We start from the raw sequence: 23,039 nt of genomic DNA on the forward strand, positions 1-23,039 counted from the left end.
GTCACGTAGATAAAAGCGGGTAAATGATGCATGCCCAGACCGTACCGCGGTGCGCATCATTTACCCTCGTCACGTGTGCCACGGATGGTTTGCTCCTCGTGAGCAAAGAATCGTTGTAACGATACGACATGTACGACGCCCCCATTCGACATGTTCGACGATAGTTTATTATTACCCGCCTAAGGGAGCCTATTTAGGTCAAGGTTCGATCAAAATGGTCAAAGTATGGTGTCAAAGTCTTTCTGTTAACCGTCTTTTCAGTCATAGTTTGATCGTTTTACCCCGTTTTAGATGATACCAAGGAAGAGTAAACTCCTTATTGCTGTCCTATCCATTTTTATGATACTTAATGTAGCAAAGATGGACAGCAATGCACATAAATTCACGTCGGAAGAGGGGCATACAGCGGACGAACAGTCAACGCGTTCGGACAGCGATGTCGACAAGAAGTTGAGTGAACGACAGCTAAGTGTGGCGATTTCTGACTTTGCACTTGCTGTTACATCGTTAAATGCAGCATTCGTTATTCTGAGCGTAACGAAACTTGGATCTTTCGGATTTTTGTTAATTGGTACGGCGGCATCATGTGGTGTTGTACGGTTCGCCTCCTCTTCGCCACCACAGCATTTGATCGGGTTACATGCCATGTTTTCATGGCTTGCTGGTACAGTTGGACTATCATGCATAGCATCGGCTTTGTACAGGTCACACGGTCAATACATGGTCTCCAGTGCGCACTTGGCTGCTTCTTTGGCACTTACAGCAGTTACAAGGATTCTTGCACCAGAAGTACAAGATGTAGCAAGTCAGGCTGTTAGTGGGGCTGCCGTCATCTCAATCTTGATGTTCAGTTTATTCAAATTTAACCCGTATGGTCTTGTTGGTGCATCAATGTACGTGTTGTCTGGTATTGTAGGAACTAAAGGTTTGCTACTTGGTATAAAATGTGTGGATTGGTTTCACTACATCCTGGCATTTGCCAACGTGGCGTTGATGAAAGCATTGCAGAAATATGAACCGTTGGTATTCTACAGACCTAAAACATAATACAGGTGTTGTCATGGTGATTAGAACTGGATGAACAAGGATATCGACATTCCATCATTACCAAGAATGTATGGAACAGTAACAAATATGGTATGAATGACTAAATCACAAGCAGACAAAATCAGTCTCCCAACAAAAACTTTCAGACAGTGACCAGTGGAACATGAACCATATCAAACAGTGGCAGAACTGAAGGGTAATTGTACAAAGTGCAAGGAATGGGATATGTATATATTACGAAGAAAAGTGTGACATCATTGGCCTGGAAATATTGTAAACTGCATCCACCAATATGTGCCTGACAATAATAAGTAGGAAGAAAATAGTACTATATAAACTTCATAATTTATGGCCACAGGAAACATGAAATTAGATTTACATGTATAACATGTGGGTTAAGTGTGCTGATTATTAGGATCTGTGAATCTTCATAAATTCACTCCAGTGGCTTGGCTAAACCACAATCCCCTGACACAGGATAATTTATATGAAATATGCTGACTTTGACAAATCAAGGGCATAACAGCAGTATACTGGGACCATTATGAACTCTAGTGTGTATCCTCTGGTACAAACACCTTCATGTCACAAGACTTATGACCAAAGTGTGGCTTTTGATCACCATTTCCAATATCACATACAAGAATAGTGAATACTATCATGTTTGTATATGATAGTGAAACATACGTTTGTATACAATGTAGAAGGAAATATACCAGTATATTTGTAGAAATGTAGGAATTATCAGAAAATGAATGTGTAGACAGGGTTGGACAATATAATGACAACAGCTACAGTAGGTAATGAAGAGAACTGTTTGTTAAACAACTATCATGTAGAGACCATTTCTGGTGGAAATCGGGACTTGGTTTAGTGTAGTATAGGGAGTATCACAAAGTGAAGTTACAAGTGTCACCCAACAAAGATACCAGAGAACATGTGATATCACAAAGTACATTGTAAATCATAATCTTGGAAAAATTGGACCAATACAGTTGTAACAATGAGTAAATGACCAAAACTGGGACATTATCAATATCGCACTAACACCTTTTGTGTAAAGGAATGATACTGTGGATGATGGAACTGTGATAACATATAAATACTGATAGAATTAGATGCAACAAACAATGCTTCAACTGATGAAATAAGTCTTTCTACCTTTGAAGGCAATACAGCCTGTCGTGTTCCATGTACAGGACTTTAGGTACACTGAACTTTGTGAGTTGTAATTTGACAGTAAAAGTTAGTGTGTTTTCTTGTATACTGTGTATGTGTATGTGTATCATGTATATGGTCGGGTAACAACTTTGGTATGTAATTGTGTGGTACGGTACAAATCAACAGAGGAAGGCAACGAAGTTGATTATAATAATGCTTTTTATTCAGCAATTTAATCAAATATCATGCCTAACATGCAAATTGCAAATTATGTTGTGGAATTTTCTCAATGGCAAGTAAACTGGACTTGGGGGTCACCATGCAGTGTTGGACTTCTGAATAATGTTGTCAATGGTATTACGTACAGTCAAACTTACAAATCAAACTGTGCACAATGATATTATCCAATCATGTCAATGCATTGTGTTATCCAATCATATTACTGTATAAGATCACCATAGCAACATTTGGTGTCCATAACATCATTTTGACATAAATCGTAAACTAGTATATCGATAGCCTGCCATGTACTGCTACTGATACAAGCATTCAAAATACAATCAACTGGTAATCATTCATATTATTCCCTAATACATTCCTACAGTTTCTCAATCTATTTCTACAACAGCCAACTTAGACTGTAAGATACACCATATCGTTCCGCCCTCACTGGCTGGAGGAGTTGACTGATGTGTGAGGGCGCCCCATACCTTACAGACTACAGCCAACTTTATTTACCGTACAATTTCTCTGCATGGCTGTTGAACTTTGCATATATTTTCAGAATGAAAACAAAAATAGCAAGATAAAGTAGATGTAATCAAAGCAACATTTATGTGGAAAAAGTGTTGAAAGAAAAGATTAATACAATATTTTTTATTGTATTATGTATGACAAATAAAGGAAAGGAAACTGACAGCAATACTAGTAATAGAATGGTCTAATAAGGTAGAGAATTAAAATTGAAAAACATTTTTAGAAGGTTTAAATTTGAAAATAGTCAAACGTTGTATCAGTGACAAAATTCACTTGCTACAAATTACTAAGCATTGGAAAAGTCAAAACCAGGAAAATTATTGAATCGATACTCATGGACAAACATTTCCTGAAATGCATTTAAATACTTGTATCAGTGTGTTTTTATGCTCATCACTGTAAAAGGATGAAGACAGGCTGAATATCAGGTTGTCTGACAAAACTGTCATTTTACTTTGTGGATTGGCTAGCAATAGAATTTGCTAAAACTTCTTATTAGCCTCATGAGGCTTTTATTCTTACGTGAGAGAAGTGAAATTCCAAACTTGTCGTTGAATCAGTGACTTAACAGTACAAGTTTAGAATGACAACTTCCTGTTTGCATGAAACTATTTCTAATGCTTTAACAATACATTTTTAATGACAAATATCTGTTTGCATGGACTTATTTTCACTTTTTCCTGACAGTGGAGTGTTGTTATAAATTGTCTACATTTCCGTATGGAATGTGATTTGTGAATAAAATATTCTTAAATACTTTTAACAACTTACAAAGATATAACAATAAAATATTCAAACTTTCAGTTGGTGTAAAAATTAACATGCGCAAAAGAAAACACTAGCTAAAACCCTAAAATTCTCTATAAAATATGATTCCTCAGAAAGCTACGCATACAAAGTCCAAATTGACCAACCTATAAATGGTTAATTTAGCAATAAAAAATAATAAACAACATACACTGGCCAAAGTTTGAAGTTTCTAAAATAAAATACATTTTTTTTGTAACCTGCTACATAATTTGAAACATCATTCATAACTTATTTACCTCTTTAAAAATAAATAGTGCCAATGGCTCTGAAGCTCAACTGATCAGAATGCGATACTTTCTTTGTTATGTAATGAATACAATTATGTACATATGTAGAGATAAGTTCAAAGTCGTTTCAACTAAGTACAACTACATAATAATCTGTATTTCTTACGATACATATCACTATACAGTGGTTCACAGATGTGTTCATAGGTGTTTTGTACCAAGCCCCATATGTAGACTTAATTTCATTTACATATCACACACATACTGCAATACAGACAGACAATTATATACCACTGTTCATCAGCTGTGCTAACAATTTGATAAACTTTTTTTTATCTTTTACAAAGTGCTACACAAAATAAACTGGAGGTTAGAGCGATAATTATATACTTCTTTTGTTGTGTTCGAGAATATATAAGATACATAGTTTGGGAGATGTGCTTTGAAGACGATGTTGCTTATGACACGAAAATGTCAATGAAATGAACATACATATCTATCACAACTGACTCAGGGCTGTCAACACATCACAAGACAGACTGTAAGTTACTTCATGCCGCTCTGCCCTCACCGGCCTACTGAAGTGGTTGACTGATGTGTGAGGGCGCCCTGTCATGGCTTACCTTACAGACTTAAATCAGAAGTGTTTTCAATGATAATATTCACATTGTTATTTGTTCAAAAGTAGCACAAATGAGCGTTAGTAGGGACACACATATTAAGAATTAAACTTCACAATTAATACAAATACCGTTCAAATAATTTTTGTACAATCAGTATGTAAATATATTATTGATAAATATTACTCTCAGTATGCTGACAAGTAGTTTTGAAAATATAATCTAACACTTCTTTGTCTTGTATCGCTAGTCATCCATAGATGTATATGTCCATAATGGAATAGGGAAAATGCCCATCTAATCTCTGCAGTACACATTTCAATTGCAACCCTGTGCGTTATTTTGAGGTTTAGAATCCATGTAAAAGTTTTAATGAAACTAGCATTATCTTGTTCTTTCAAAACTGATATATAGAAACGACTATCCCCATAAACTACTTTCAAAAGTCATTTCAGTTTGAATAGTATGGCAAGTTTTGGATGTGTTTGTAATCTTTAACGTTTCAATGGACATCATACGCTGACATTTATAAATGATATTTCTGGAGAGATTCTACAACTTTTACAGCATTTCTGTCATAATTAATAGATTATATCATGTTGTCTGCTAAATGACTATAGCAGTCACTGCTTTGTAATATGTTGCCTCATTATAACAGCTTGGCGACCAAACTCTCCATGGAAAGACCTTGCGTCATGAAATGGAATATGGTCCCAGACTATCACTATGGCAACATCACAACAAAAACAAATATACATACAATTACTAGGACTTTCAAGCTATCACTACTGGTACATGCTAAAATATGTTCTAACTAATTCTGTACACTTTGCAATTAATTGTAAATGTTTTAACACACCATCTCAGGAACTTATGTGTAAGTGTCAATATGATATATTTATGCTGTTTCAATAAATCAATTTCACTCACATCAAATGTCCTGCAGTATTGAGAAGCTAAAATAATAAATGAATTATTGAGATTTTCCAATTTTGAAATTTTGAATTTTGATTTCAGTACCATGATGTACTTGTATTTTAAGTATCCTTCTTTTGAACACAAGAAAAAGCTTTTTCCATTGATTCATTTTCTTCTTTTTTTAGTAAAGATTCTCAGGGACAACTTTCATGCCTTTTTAATTTGCCAAAGTTTTCAGTAATTTATTTTTTTTTCTTGAAGGTTCATGACAGACTTCACTGATACTGATGACAGACCATTATTTCAAAATAAGCATTTTCTTTCCAGATTTAAACATTTATATCTCCTATCCCAACTATTTTCAGTTACAGAGACTTCTGAAATCACCCCGATAAAAAAGTTTCTTGAAGACTTTGACAACACGACCAAAACATAATTCTATTGAGAATAATGATTGTGTCATATGTCTCCATTACAATTTTTCAATTTAATGGTTCCATACTTTTCTGACTAAACTACAGACACTTAAATGATGTATACATATCATATGGGCATTTAGTCATTTTTAATAACATATATCTCTGTACGATGTACATTTTATAACAAGTTATTAGAAACCATAAATTTGCTAATACAACATGACAGAACAATTTTGAGGTTACATGTGAACTAAAAAAGCCAAGCTAACATTATTTCTGAACGAGAAATAAAATGATACGCAAGTTGATGGTTTTGGCTGCTAACAACTTGTTGGCTTCACCGTAGCTGACCAATGGAAGCTCTTGGTAGTCACTCTCATAGTTGTCGTTGTTGAACTCGTAGCGATAGATCTTGGGATCCACTTTCATCTCACCAAACGGACCCTTCAAGACGATGAAATGAATATCAAGACTACTGGTGGTGGTCAATCTACTCTTCAACACCAGCTGGTAACTCAATGATCGACTGTAGCTCTGAGTGGGGTCACGTTGGTTGTCATTGACTCGTGCCTTCACAACCCACTGCTGGTCTAAGGCAGAGAATCGAGAGGTCTCATGGTAGAGTCGTGGAATGAAGTCATCGGATCGGTATGGTCTCATCTGTAAATCTGTAAACAGAAAGTAACCATCAGAAGTGTACATACATGTAATGGACTTCTTTGGTTTGTTGACATGAATTTCAGATCCTCGCTGCAAACATTTTCCCCAGGGAAGTTACATCCTTTATTGGCAATAACATGGTTTCCCCCACCCCCTCCCCTCTCCTCCTCCCCCTGCTGTCTATTTTCACAGCCATTTGGTCTAAAGGGGGATACGATTTTTAAAAGTGTCATAATTTTCACCAAAGCATTTCTCTGGCAGGTTTGCAGCTTGGAATTCTTAATTTTTCTTTGGTACCTCACAATAAATTTGGGATTGATCATAGAACCCTTCAGTCTAAAATTTTGGCATATACATTTTGTTGTAGGAGATATGTAAAATTGGGTTTGCTATTTTGGCTACACATCCCACTACATCATTTGGCATCATTGGTATTTTTAGGAAATCTGTCCACTTGATAAAATGTTATACACAAACCTTTTACATTAAGTTTTTACTACTTGATACATTACATCATATAGATGGCATTAAGTACTGCTTCCCACAAGCTAATCAATGATTCTAGTTTTGCCATTTCATTAGGGCAATATCCTAGGATGGGGATAAACACTGCCATTGAAAAACTACACAGATGTGTACCACCCAATGAGGTCTCTACTACTTTGTGAGTGTACCCAAGTCTGAAATGAGGTGTGTTTCTGCATTTGTTTGGTCTGACAGGGGGTTCCATTAAAGAGGTTCATAGCTTCTTATTGTTTTTGCATCTTGATTCATATATAACTGCAACAACAGCCTGAATCCTGTCTGAAAATAGGTTGCAATTTGGATATGCAGATATTTTCCCATTGAAAAATTACAGTAACAAAGGCATGTGCCACCTAAAGGCATCTACTTTTTGGGTGTCCCTGAGTCTGAACTGGGTGTGTTTCTGCATTTGTGTTGCTTGAAAGGGATCCCATGATATGAAATAGGTTTATATTGAAGAATCTTATTATTGTTGTATGCTGAATCATAACTATAACAATTACCTTATTCTCGTATGACAAGATGTTGGAAATTTGTTATCATTCATATCTGAAAGGGGTAAAGACCCCCCCCCCCCCCCATCACTTTCCTAAGCGAGTACCCCTAACCCCCTGGGAGCATAAGTATACATAGCCAAAATGTCAGAATCAATCAATACTTATAAAGTACCAATAGCTGATTATTAATAATTGAAGTCTATAAGATATAGTATGGGTAGCTAACACTGGGATGCAGGCAAAATATCCATGATATTGACAATTATTTGATAAGGCAATACCCAATACCCAACTATTTTTTTCTTCTTTTTTTATCAATTTAACTTACCTTGCATAATTTATTTCACAACACATCTCAGAATTATATATGATCATGACAATATTTTATAATTCAAATATTTCAATATTGACAGTTTGTTATAGTTATTTCAACTATCAAATTTCATACTTCTATAGTTTTTATTGTCTTATAAAAAAAGTATCATGAATCAATACCACATATATCAGTGTACAAATATGAATGCATACAATGTTATAAATAAAAAATTGAGACATTAGAAAGTGAAGTAAAATTGTAGCAATATAGTAAACATGATTGTGAATGCAGCAGAGTTTTTTGTTTGAAAGAAGACAAACTCCAACCAAAACCAGGCAAAAGATGGCCAGTATCTTGTATTTATACCGGCAAATATTTTAAGACAATATCAGTTATAATGCAGCACATCTCCTGATTTAAACACTTACTTTAAATCTTTAAATAAGAACAATCAAGAATTTACCTTTTACTTTGGATGTCTTTTAGTTATTATGATTATTATTATTGTTGTTGTTTCATTTATTTCCTAAAAGTTATAATTTTATTTGTTTAAAATGTATCATTGAATTAGTCAAAATTTATCATATGATTCTATGGTATATGTTATACATTATGAACTGCCATGGCATGCAAAGTGTGAATGTACTGTACCGTTCAACATGTCAAATATATATAGATAGAACTTAGAACCAATTTTCACCCAACAGAAACTGTTATTTCAATGTTTCAGGGATGGTCAATCTTTCTCACCTATGCGCAACATTATATTATACTAATTTTGAAAATAGGTTGGTTTTTGACACAAATATTGGTACTCATTCTTTTTGCCTATGATTTCATTCAGGGAATGTAAGCACATTTCTGTTTGTGATCGTGGCCAAAGTTCAATATGCCAAAAAAAAAAATTAAATTTGTTTTTATTTTTATTTATTTAAATTGAAATAACAACAGTGTTTTCCCCTACAGAATTTAAGTCCATATGTTTTGTAAGTGTTGATAACCATTGAAACCTCGAGATGACAAGTTTCTGTTAGTGCTGATGGTCTAGGAACTTTGAGTAAAACAACTTTGATTTTGTGTGAATTGTTATATTGTTGATACAACATAATCTGATACAGTATATTCACATTTTGTTATCACAAGACATCTTTACATGTTGTCTAAGTGTTGGTGTGATTTTAGTTAGTGATGATATATATAGGTAACATTTTGATTTTAAAAGGCATATCTTTTATCACATTTAATTTCTACAATTATTCTTTATCAGTCTGAATAAACAACAGACAGAATCATCAAATAGGAATCATACAATGATAAGTTCAATAAGAACTGATTCTCTTTCCAAGAACAAATCAACAAAACTTAAATTATTGCAGTGTTTGGGAAAGCAACATTTCGAACTTAAAAAATTCCAATTCATTTATCTTACACTTGAACTGGCCATTTTTAGGAAAGCAATATTTGAACTTAAAGAAATGTCAAAGTCAGGTCTTAAACTTGAACTGACCATTTTTAGCTTAAATACTGTTAGGACATAAAAGTCAACTACAAAATGTACTAATATACAGGCATACACGAATCTCAAGAATTAAAGGTTTTCATGAAACGTTAGTAGGGACTTTATTCTTTGTAATAAGTAGTTCTAAATATTTACTGGCAATCTTTATTCATAGTGTTTTCACATTTGTTATATTGGAAATATGGATGAGTATACAATATTTGTTTTTATTATAAAAAGTACCATGGTTTATAAGGAGCAAAAGTGTGAATACTGAGTTCTAGAATTTCAACACAGAATGAGTTAGGGTGCCATGTCCGTCAGACAAGATCAGCCCTCAATGGTACACTTCACACTACTTTTGTTTTTACTCCTGCATGGCTAGCAAACATGCAAATGAATAGGGATTACACCATCTGGGACATAAATTTGTAAATTCAATTTTTAGTGTAAAGTTGCTTGTTTGCTGAATTTCCTTGCTGATAGGCAATCATTGATAATATGCCTACCATCTTCTTGTCCACTCCTTACAGAGTGAAGGCATATGTTCATTGTTCAAGAACGAAACATTAAAGTCAAACTGAGATGTTTTTGAAATTGATACAACTTACAGTAAAAGGAAAGGTGACATTTTTAACATACAAATGTATCACAATTACTTTGTTGTACAAACTCTACAAATCCATAGAAAAACTGTATTTGTTTCTATTGATCCATTAGCAATGGCATATAAAACTCATCACATGTATTATGCAAATGAGAGCTGCTTTAGAGTTGGTATACAATCATTCTCTGTATAGAGATACAGTGGTGTAACTTTGCTACTGACAACCATGGTACTTGAGGTCATGCTATCTTCATTTTGTACCATGATGATTCATCGTGACAATCAGACAGTGTTCTCTCAATCTGATCTGAATACAAGAGTTCATGAACTGTGAAAGGGCATTCACTTCTACAGTTCAGTCAACAATTTTCAGCTCTTGATTTTTTAGAAAGAATTGTATATATAATACATTTTAAATACATTCCAGGAAAATATATACAGTGGTCAAAATTATATTCTCATCCATATTGTACATTGGACTTTTTGGACTGGACTAGGGGTGGGGTTGAGATGGGGTGGGGGGTTATAAAATATCCATTCTATTGATGTAGACGTATTTGTATCAAGTAAACAAGTGTTGGGGACTTGTGGCATTTTCATCATTGCCTAATTGTTGACATGAATGAGTTTTGTGTTTTGCTTGCATATATGCATATGGCATATCTTATTGAGTTTTATTTTATGTTGTTTCATTCATTTATTTATACTAACTAAATTTAAAATAGAACAAGTTACAAAATCAAAATTTCATTTAATTTGATAAGTACAACAAATAGTTCATTCAATATAATCCATATCTGTTAGACATTGTCTTTTTACATCTGTTTTCAGTTTATCTATAATTTTGTTATTTATGTACACAGAAATTTACTTATATTTACCCTGGTATAACATTTTTGTGGGAGCCACTTATACAGGTGAATTTCTAAATATCAAGAATTAGCAATGACTGAGAAAAATCCTGCACTTGTTTTAATATTTCAATTATTCAGAGTGAATACTTTTTAAAGAAATCAGAAACAAATAGCAAGTGATATTTGGTATCAATAGCAAATTACTAACTTGCTAAATGTGATTCTGGTCAGTTCATTTATCCGTAATATTGCTTTCCAAAACCGCATTTTCTTTCCTACACATAAACTATGATATTGTATGGGTTTTGTGGTTCATTTTTGTTCTTTTTGACCATGGCATGATTCCATTTTGATCACTCAGTTATGTGTTAACCTATATCATCAGTGACCTCTCTATTATCAATGTTACCTATATCAACAATTTACTTTTGATATTATAATTTATACAACATTACTCCAAACATCTGTACCATTCTGAAACAGTAGACACCAACATTTTAGAATGTTAATTCTGCATGGGAAAAAAGTATACTTATTACATTATTAATCTATCTACAACTGCACAGATAAGGATTATTCTGGGTTTGCACAAATATATTACGTGTGAAACATGATTGGCATACAGGTTGAAAATTCTCTTCTTAAATGTATCAATCTAAACATGTACCAGGTTTACACTGAAATTTACATGGTATGGGAATATTGACTAGACAGCAGATGGGAACAAATAACAGCTTGTCGATAATTACTCTAATCCTAACACTGTGACATACTATTTCATTCAGAATTTATTTTCAGTGGCATGGTTTTTGTCTCTACTATAATAAATTCTCATGGAAGATTCTTTTCATTCATAGTAACCATGCAGACCTTCCTAAATCATTGAAAATTTGGTCCAAGAAAAATAACCAATTTCTCCTTTCAATGAAAATTAAATCTCTTGACAAAATAGTATTCCACAGTTTACCCTAAAATTCAGACTTCTGTTTTATTGTGTGTGACAAAAAAGATGCTGAAATTCAATATGGCAGCCAGTAGTCACTCACATGATGTACTTTATTTACTTTTTATTTTTTCATGTTTATTATATTCTGAGTTCTAATTGTTACAATGGTGGGAACCTTAAATTATGACTGTGTTCTTGTCCTACAGTTACAATAAACCTAGGCAAGTGTGAATGTGAACTGTCCTGTTTTGTATGTTATTCTAAATTGACAAAACAGAATGGTTGATAGGTTACAACATAGACAGTGGTTTCTTCTCCACTGTCTATGGTTATATGTATAATTTATTTACAGCTGGCAAATGGACAATTATGTCATAGAAAATTCCTACCCTAATTTTCTGCTACAGTAGGTGGCAAGTAGGTGAGTATAGGTCTAAATTTACATCTAACAAAAAGACAAATGTCTTAGAAATATCATACTTCAATATTTCTTTATGTACATATTAGTATACACTTAGCGACTTCTTCATTGCTTGTCAATTTAAAGTAAACTCTATCACACTTTTTGTAAACAGAAATTAATTTTCAAAAAAGTTATATTTGAAGGAAAACAAAAGTCACTTTGAACGCATCTTGCATTTTAATTTCTATAGAAATACCAAATAAAAGGGAACTAAAAATCTCTCTGTGTAACTATTATCATTATTTATTATACACCATGACAATTATCTAACTTGAACATTTATGCAAATGATGTAATCAGTATAATAATCAGTCACTATATGAAAAGATTGTAAACCAGTTTTCTTGTTGCCTTACACCAGCCAGAATGGACATTAAAATGAAGTTACTAGTTAAAAGTGTATTATGTCACCCTAAATTCATTGTTAGGTGTATTATGTATGTATCCATGATAGTTATGAAAATAACTTTCCACTTTTGACAACAAATTACCTTATTGGTTTTCATAGTTAAATTTCATAGTTAAATTACCTCAATTATTAATTAGTAATATGTAAATGACAATGACCATCAATCATTTTATTGGTTTCAATATACATGTATATATGCAAATTACTTTGTAGTAAATAAATGCTAACTCATAAAAATCCAAAATTATGCAAATGACTATACAAGTATGGTAAGTTTATGAAAATAACAATTGAGCATATGCTGACATCCCATTTTACGTTAACATATCAAAAAAAAACCAAATGTTAATAAAGGGACTAAAGAACAAGAAAAGCAAATGAGTTTGCTACTGTAGCAGCGAGAGTTTATTAATAAAATCAGCATTAGGTTTGTTAAAAATGTTGAACTTATCACTGACTGCTTATTTTCAGCTCAGCTTAAATGTCAAAGCACCTTCTTTTGTCAATTATTGGCTTTATCATAAAGGTCATAGACTTCTTTGAATCATTGATAATTACATGGCTGTGTTGTACAATTGGGCAGTGGTGTCACCTGCAGTCTCAATATTTCTAATCCCTAAAGATTATTTTAGAAATTGATCATTATGGACCAATCTATATTAAACTCTTACACAATAATTTAGATAATTTTTAAATTATGCCTCACATAAGCTGCTTCTTGTTCCCTTACTGCTTGTTGCCATCTGATAATGCAGGGTAATACACATATATATCTGCCATATATGGGTATACATATTGTACCATATATGGGTATACACATTGTGCCATATATGGGTATACACATAAAGCAACCCCAGACTAATACAAATCATTGCAGTCATCTTAATATCATACATTAAAATGGTTATTTTATGTGTTACCTTATGCTTTTTATTTTTGTAAACTTAAGACAATTCATGGTAAGTGTTATTGACATTAAGTTATGTTCAAATAAGTTTATAATTAACTGTTAAACCTAAAAAGTCTGCATTTATTTGATATAATCAAATATCTTAAAATTCACTGTTATATTATAACATTTATAACTTAAACTTAATAATAATCATTTCAATCCTCCTACAACAGACATCGGTGTACACAATACACTGTACAAAGTGATTAATGGTATACATAGTTTGTTTTCCAAATAACTTTGTTGGACAATGTACATTTTATCTTATCAAATTTTCATGTATGCTTTGACCACTTCAAGTTAGTTTGACACATGTAAAATATAAACTTCAGCCTATACCTATCTCTGCACTACTATAAAGTTTAACTTGAGTTTGCAATTCAAAAATCCAATATGATGTAGTGTTCTATGGCATTGACAATTACTGTCATTTTAAAATGTTTTGAACGGATTATATTAGATAATCTTATTTTGGGGTGAAAGGAGGTGGGGTGATACTTTATCTCAATATCAATCTTGGCAGGTTGTTTTCCTCATATTGAAACAGAAAAATAAGAAACATAAACTGTTGCTTTTCAAAGAATGTTAAAAATCATTCTTTGGAAAGTAAAACAATGTCGCCCTAGGAGCTTTTTGGGAATACTTTTAAAATATTGCTATTTGTATTGACACTTTACTTCCTAATAGCCCTACTAATTGTGGGAGAAAAATAGGACATTGTTGGGAATTTCACAATGTATGATTAATATAATTATTATAGTGTCAGAATTCCCTGATGTCAGTATTTACATTATTTACCCATTCATACTTTCTACTTTCAATTTCCTACCAGATTATCTGATTTCAGTCTTAAATACTTCCTCTCTCAATTCATTTCTGTCGTGACAATTACATCAGACTATCTGATCAATACTTCAATAATCTATTTTCTGTTGCAAAAAATAGAAATACAATCACTTTGAGAATTAAAGTATTATTTCATATACAGGAGAGTTGCATCATTTCATCAATACATGATTCAAGTGGCACATGCCAACAAAACAAACACTAGCCCCATCTACACGTAGGTCGTCCTACCTGAGGCAGTCCCAAGTCCTACCTGAGGTAGGATAGATTTGTGTCTACACGTAGGAAGGTTACAGCATGGATGTCGCACCTTCCGTCCTGACAGTCATAGGACGAAGTCAGGAGGGTTTCAGGAAACCTCTCAAAGGTGTCCTAAGTCAGGACGCTTTCAGGACAGGTTCAGGACGCGTTTGCGTCTACACGGGCTTCAAACTATCCTGAATCCTACCTCAGGTAGGATTTTTAGTGCCATGTAGACGGGGCTAGTGTTAACTTGCTAACCTTTAGAAATGTGACAAAGTTGTAAAATATTCATAATATAAAGCTGCATGAAGGTGGGCGAATAGATGGGAAAACAAAATGCTTGAAATTTTGAAAGAAACTCACTGAATCATCTGGACAGCATATCATTTTACATATGGATGGTGACATTTCTGAACATTTAAAATGTCTCCACATTTTGTAAGTGATGTGATACTTTTTGTACCTTTTGAGATTTTTGATATCCTTTCTTAAAATCAAGATAGGGAGAAATTCAGGAAGATTTTTCATACATATTTTCCATAACATATCAACCAGGATTGATGGGAGAAGACAGAAATCAAATATAAATGACATGGAGGTTGATATCAACAGGTTGTACTTCAAACCGTAATGTCAATTATTAGAAGATGATCAAACAACTGACAATTTAGTGGTTTGCATCCTCCAGTACCATTCATCTTTACAAACCAAGTTTTTCCCTGAATGTAAGAATAAATTTTGTTCCCACACTATTGTTTTGCATGTAGATTTTTATTTGATATTATCAGATATTTATTTGATATTATCAGATATTACACTGGTATGCTGTAAACCTAGTGGCCAAAGCACTCATGAAATGGCTAATTATCATATGTACTTATTTTTCTCTCAAAATTGATCTAACATTTGCCATGTCTGTTGTAGAAGTATGAATGTATGTTTAAAATGGCTTATCAATTACTTAGATCACTAAATTGAAATTACTTTATGACATATAGGCTTTTAATTTCAATTAAATTTGCCAGTCAGCATCACCTTGATGTAAGTTAATTTAATAATAATATCAAAATTCTATGTTTGGAAATTTTATAATATTATTGATTGCTACTCTGGTAATGGTTGTCTGCATGAGAACTTAATACATCTGGTAATGGTTTGGGCAGGACACTGGTAATGGTTGTCTGTATAACATTATCAAACAATGCTATGCGAATCAAAATGTGTGGGCAAAACTTTTGGAAGGTAGACAAGGCTATCGAATGACCATCCCAATTCTTCCATTAGTTTGATTGGGAGTGATTGGAGTTTAAAACTTGTAGAGGTGAGAATTCAATAATATAAGTGTTTTATATCAATGCTATCATGAACATCATTTTAGATTGATCTCTATCTATTTAGTTGATTTGTCTTACACATTTGGATAAAATTGTTTACAAACAAAGATATGCTACTGCCATGCTGCTGCTGCTGAAGTTCATTTCTAGTATAGCAATAAATGGATTTAACATTTACAGAGCATAAATTGTCATATATCTGTCATTAGCAATTGTAGACCCTACCTTATAGAATCACGTAAACAGTGTTGTATGTATTTTTAAAAGAAATTTGTTGTTTTGGATGAACATATAACAGAATCCCATGATCAGTGAGTGTCAGTATGGGTACTTGTTGCACTCATGCTTGCAGTGTGTTCTGCTCCACATTCACATACTACGCTTGTGAAAGTACATCCACAGATAACGTCACAAACACTTGTGCATATATGCCAAGTACGCCAAACTGACACTCACTCGCCACAGAGTGTTCTATCATAGAATGGAATAAATAGGAAATCCAATTGTGGTGTTTCAGTTGAAGAGATATCAAACAAGAACAATACATATAAAACAAACCCCAGACTAATGGTTAATGGTTATTTTCATTTGAATGAAAAAAGACAAAGAATTATATTCATAGTATTTCCTACAAAATTAATTAATTAATCTCTCTGAGTTTTACTTTGAAAAAAATTCCAAACATACAGTAATTCACTGCAAGCAAGAATTGCAAGGGCAATAAGGATTTCCTAATGAGTGCAAGTTGGAAGGGTTCAATTATCATGAACATAAATATAAGTACAGATTGTATCTTTTGGATCTGGCATTAAACTATCTTTACATATTCTTAGGGTCATGGTTGATGGTATTTGTTTATTTGTACCCTTTACAGCTTCATTTTACATCATTTTTGTACTTTGATACAAATTGAAAATAATTATTCATAAGTATTTTTCCAGCATTCTCGCAAGGTAACTTCCAAATGACAACCATTTTTAACTTTGCTAAAAATCTTGTTTGTATAAAGAGAAAGCCATTATTTTTAAAAGTGTGTCCCCATTTAGTTAGAATGATCAAACTTAAACTTACTTTGATGTTTATGAATTATTGTTTTTGTTCTTTACAGGGAAGCTTCTATATAAAACTGTTAGTTCATCAAAGTATATTATGATTAACAGATGCAACCATTACCACAGGTTCCTTCAGTAAAAGTGACTTTCAACTACTACACTTTGTAAAGTTTGCTGGAGTATGAACTTTTGATACAAAATGACGCTGACTTGACATCATTACTGACAAAAAAAAGACTATTCATGTCTGTATTGGGTTGTAGAGTTGCTCTCCTTAATTTATAATACTCTATTTAGCTAAGTTTCACATTATTTTCTAGACTATATTCAGAATATTTTAGAGGATAAACTTACATTTCCTTACCTTTTGTTCTAATTTACTTACCAGATCAATTTTAAGATATTTAATGATCAGTGCTGCAAATTTCAGTGCAAAATATTTACACGTCCAAATAATCACAAATACAGACACAATTCCACAGATATGAAAAACAACTTAGCTTTGCCTGCTTAGGATGTAGTTTGTTTTCTATTGTTTGGAAGAATGTTTTGCCACTCTCACACACTCATGCACACATAAACAAGTACATTTTAACCTGACTCCTGAGTAGTAAAGTGGAATTTTCTCGTTGGTTCAGTCCAAAAAGGAAAAAAATCAAAATCAAAACAAAAGAGAGATCTCACTACAATATTAACCATTCAATGATATCTTCTCAAAGGACAGGAGGTTGAATATATTGCTGTATACTTTCATCTCCTCTGCACGATTTTGGTCTATGGTTTGCAGGGCATCCATGATTTCAGCCCCGCTCTTTTGAGGGCGACAGCAGTGCTGCTCATGTTCCTTTAGTTCATGATATGGTCCACACCAGGAACAGCCAATGCGCTGATACTTGCAATTTGTCAACCTATTACGGTAATTTCAGGTAGTCAATAATATACAGGATGGTAATGATTAGACCATTATCATCAACATTATCAGAGACAAATTACAAGTCAAGTGGAAATGGAAAAAAAATGACGCTACAGGGGAAAAATGCTTCTATCTACAGACGTATTTAAGGAATATTTGTGTAAACCCCTGTTTTTTTTCTCTCTAAAAATAAACACCTTTGAACATGACTCATCGTTGCCTCTATACTCCTGTATCAACCACAGATGCACGGTTGTGACGACATAAAAGGGAATAAACACCAACAATTTATGGAATTGATTTTAGGAAATGGGTGAATTACCCGGTATTGATGACTAAAGGGAAAGCTGACACACATCATTCTGTTATTTTATTATCATATAATCCTAGATAAATATCATTCTTAATAATTTTGGATATAAATGAAAAAAGACAGGAAATTATAAATATGTTTTAAAAATAAGATCTTATATTAAATTAAATGTTCCTTTTACGAAACTTGCAAAATACCTTTTATAACTATAACTACATAAATTATTTCATTTTATATCATGGTAAAATATTTAGTATTTGTGATGAGAGTAACATAATTTTACAGATGGATGAATGCTTTCAATGTTTTTAATTTGTAACTTTCATGCAAAGCTTCTCTGCAAAATTATTGTTAAAATTATGGAGTTATGTGGAAAAGTATAAAATCTTTTGTTTGGAGAGCATTCAAGATATACATTGTGCAAACAATTTTTCTTGTTCAGGTGTTTTTTGCAGCAGTGTTCCTTGAATCAAACAGTCCAAAATTATCAACTTCACATGATACAAAGCATCCATCCATTTGAAAGTCTACCTATCTGCCTTTCAAATTGAGCTGAGACTAAAAAATCAATGATCTATTCCTGTATATTTATGTCCAAATTCAAACTATTCATTTTACTTCTCTCTATAGCTGACAAAATCAATTGTTACTTATTTTTAGTTTCTCTAATTCTGTACATCATTTACTATAAGTACTTGAATGAATTAAATGACACCATTCTAACAAATTGAATTTGTAGACAAATGAAAAAGAAAATATTTCATCTGATGATAAAACAATTATTTATATTCAATAATTTTCATGGTCTCCACAAGTTTTTCTAGGAATTATCCACTTGTAAAATTATCAAATAATTTACTTCCTCAATAAATATATAATATTCATAACTGAGTCTGTATTTTCTATAGAAAATATTATTAAATAGATAGGGAAAACTGAATAGAAATTTCATACCAAGTACCTTGGTATGATACATATGTCTATTTATTCATTTTAATCTCTATATGTTGTATGCAAAGTACACAAGGCAAATCTGGTCAACAGCTTGCTAGTATTTTACAAAATAAGCAAGTCATTTTTTGTAATCTTCCTTCCACAGATGTTTCTCACCTATTTACAGACTAGTTGACCTGACGTAGAAACCAAAATTACACTGAAGATATATTTTACTTGTCTGGTATAAGCAATATATTAAATGTGCTCACGAGTTTTTGTATATACTATTAGACATTTAATGTATCTTTTAAATGTAAGATAACTGTGGACAGGTCAGAGCAAAATATTTCCAAAATAAAAGGAAATATTTCTCTTTTTGATGAAGGACTGATAAAAAGTATCAAAATGGTTTAAATTTTTAAGTTTTGGAGAAATTCAATTTGTTCTTTTCATGGTACTTATTTTTACTCATTCAAGTACTTAAAATAAATTCTACTAACAGATTAATCCCTACAGAAGAGGACATTGTGTGTAAGTATCCCTGTGTAATTAACACAGTCAATCATATTATATTAGTAACTCCAGATACTTTAAACTGAAATGGTTCAATTTTATTTTCAGTTTCCTAAAAAGTAACCACATAAATTAGAGACATTATTCAGTAACTTAGTGAGTTCATACCTATATTTTATTTACCAATGCAATTATGAGATGTTTATTTTTCTGACATACACTGTGCAAAACATGTGACTTTAAGAGTTGTGAAACTAAGGGACTGAGAAGAATTTTATATTTGTTCTCAATACTAACATTTTAAGCTGCTCTCTATAATAAACAAGTGAAATATCCATCATCAGTATAATATCATATAAATATAAATATCATTACTAAAAGATGTACTCTTTAATTTGTAAAAATTAGGTGTAAAGAATTTTGAAACCCATTTACATGTAATTACTATTTATCCATGTTCTATAAAACATTCTCTGATTTGCATACTTATCACTGGACATTGTATTTCTACATTATAATTTGCTAATTAGCATATTTCTAATATTGAGGGTTTTAAAAATTCTGTTTGAATCATACAAACATAATGATATACAACTTACATAAGCTGATACACCTAAATAATGAAATGCTATTTTCTTTGTTCCAGACTCTGAATCATTAACAGATTGAAATATCTTAAATATTTTAAAATTAATATTGTTCGAGTACAATAAATTCTTTTTGTTGTCATTTAAAACAAGAAATTAGGTTATACTGGTAACTTTACAATTTTAAAGAATTAATCGGTGTTGATGAAATATCCAAGTTAAATGACAATTTCATTTTCAGTTAAAATAACATCTATATACTGGATAAATATTCACATACCTTGCTAACACATACAGAAAATGTGGTTTATTTGAGTTTGAGCCATTTATTGTTCTGTTTGTTGTAGATATATGAACTCCTACAGTTACATGGTTTGCACAGTGTGTTGTCATAACAGTTATCTTCCATGTATATCACTCAGGTCATTGATACAGCCCTGGCCAACAAGAACCTACCAGTTGCTAAGTACCATAAAGATCATTCTCATGATATTCGGACTTTTGGGAATAGAATGATTTAAAGATTAGACAAGTAACATTGATTTGGAAACAGGTAGGCCTTGCTATGTATAAAATAAATGAGAATCCATAAATGGAGCCATTGTGACATAAAAATCGCTGTGTTTCACTTCACCAATATAAATGAGAGTTTTGTGATATAAAAGGTCCTCAGAAACATAAAAAGTACTTACTGCAGTGGTACACTTTATTGGCCAAGGCTGGACATTATCCTAAGTCTGTATTAAGTTGAATTATAATTTCCACCCAATTAGCATATTGAAAGGAACAGAAATTTACATTTCCTTGCATCTACTATTATGTTTTTCTCATTTTTATGAAGGGGTGTCATTTCATTTGTAATTATGTTTAATTGTAGTCTAGTTCCTATACTGTATCATTACGATTTACACATGGTTTAGTTAGAGATTATGTTGGCATCCAGACTAACCAAATGCAATTTAAGACATATCTATACATGTATATGTACATGACCTTTCACCTGAACAAAATGTACCAGTTTTATTACCTCTTAATTTAGTCCTCTTTCTCTGCTCAAATTACAAAGTTTCCTATTCAGTAAATTTTCTGGATTCAAAAGTAGTTTAGCAATCATTCATCAATCATCATATTACTTAAGTTTCTTTTTTTTTCTTCTTTTTTTTTTTACATATGATGTGTGTCTGCTTCCCATTTGATGAAGTTCATCTTCAGCACAAATATATTGGTTACCATTTGTTTTAATAAAAGCCATGACTTTGCCACCTTCACATTGTACATGTATACCGATGATGTGCAGCAAGCAAGGAAGAAAAAGCTAAAAGTATAATTAGCAGCTACTAACTGTGAACAAGCATGATCAACACAAATATCAGATAAAAATAACAATTATTAAGACGCTGAAAAACAAAACAAATGAATTGTTAAGGTTAATCTGGGTAATCTCTCAGACATACATATTTCATGGCCTATATGTTGTAGTAATACAAGATGTCACTTATGATTGGTTGGCTGGCTGCAAAAATATGATTGGTTGGCTGGCTGCAAAAATATCTAGAAAGTCTTTTTTTACAATTACCAAATTGTCATATTATAGCCGATAAATATTCTTATTTTTTTTCTTATTTCCTGAAGTAATAGTATCAAAAGTTATGAAACACAATGTTCATCATCAGAGAATATCACAGTATGTCTATGTATGAACTGGTTATACTGTTTATGAGCAATTAATATCTAAACTGACCTTAAATTTGCAATTTGCATTTATTGAAAATGTAGCAATATTATATCTTGACTCAATTTTGTTTTAACTGCAGTAACAAAACCTGAATTGCAACAATGTTATAATATGATATTGTTCACTGTATCTCTCTGTAGAAGTAAAGATTAACATTCAAGCATTGCTACACCAAAACAGATCATTAGAACTGAGTGCTATGAGACCATAATAATCCAACTAAGCCTCAATGATGGATAGAACAATTTAAATACTTTAACATTTTACATAAGTTGGTATATCAAGACTTTCTTTTTGGACAAAGGTTTTAATGTTTGAAATTCAAATCTTGATTCTTTGTTGACAAATTACAGCATAATGTATGTTGTAGACCTCCCCCCCCCCCCTCCAACAAACTCTACTGAAGCTATTGATAATCATTTCCATTGACTGAAAAATATTTCCATTTATGATAAAAAAAAACGTCGTTTACATAAAATCATGATATCATTATCTTACACTGCTCAAGCTAATAATTTCTGCTTTTTGAAACTATCAACATATATTCTCAATGAAATATGTATGTCACTCATGAAACTGTAGTTCACTTTATACTCTGCATGGTTGTGCTTCATATCTAATCTTTCTCAAGGTTCACCTTACACTACAATAAATAACAACTTGAGTAAGAACTTTGGTGCCCTGCTAGCCTTTCATAAGGTTTCCAAAAGATATAAGGTAGTATAGTATTTTGAATTTTGAGCATAAATGGTGGCAGGGTCTGTCTGTGGTTTGATTGAGCTGCAAAAGGAGATGGTTGATATATAGTTGACACAAACAATGACATTTCAAGTTTTAGCATAATTTTGATTTATTCATTCAAATGTTTTAGTATGAAATCAA

The 23,039-nt window shown here is 32.2% G+C and overlaps 2 protein-coding genes across 2 annotated transcripts in view; one reads left to right on the forward strand and one right to left on the reverse strand.

The window, feature by feature from the left end:
• The first annotated feature begins 360 nt into the window (after positions 1-360).
• LOC144437426 (transmembrane protein 276-like) lies at positions 361-1,047 on the forward strand. Its single transcript, XM_078126367.1, has one exon. The coding sequence runs from the start codon at positions 361-363 to the stop codon at positions 1,045-1,047; it is 687 nt and encodes a 228-aa protein (XP_077982493.1).
• Positions 1,048-2,438: 1,391 nt separating this feature from the next.
• LOC144437141 (zinc finger TRAF-type-containing protein 1-B-like) overlaps positions 2,439-23,039 on the reverse strand; it is a 29,615-nt gene continuing 9,014 nt past the window's right edge. The window contains exons 3-4 of the mRNA XM_078126002.1: positions 17,857-18,068; positions 2,439-6,626 (exon numbers count right to left, since the gene is read on the reverse strand). Coding sequence (XP_077982128.1) covers positions 6,229-6,626; positions 17,857-18,068 — 610 coding nt within the window. The 3' untranslated portion in view covers positions 2,439-6,228. The remainder of the gene's footprint in view (positions 6,627-17,856; positions 18,069-23,039) is intronic.

This window comes from Glandiceps talaboti, chromosome 7 (assembly GCF_964340395.1).
Source record: "Glandiceps talaboti chromosome 7, keGlaTala1.1, whole genome shotgun sequence".
Lineage (NCBI taxonomy): Eukaryota > Metazoa > Hemichordata > Enteropneusta > Spengelidae > Glandiceps > Glandiceps talaboti.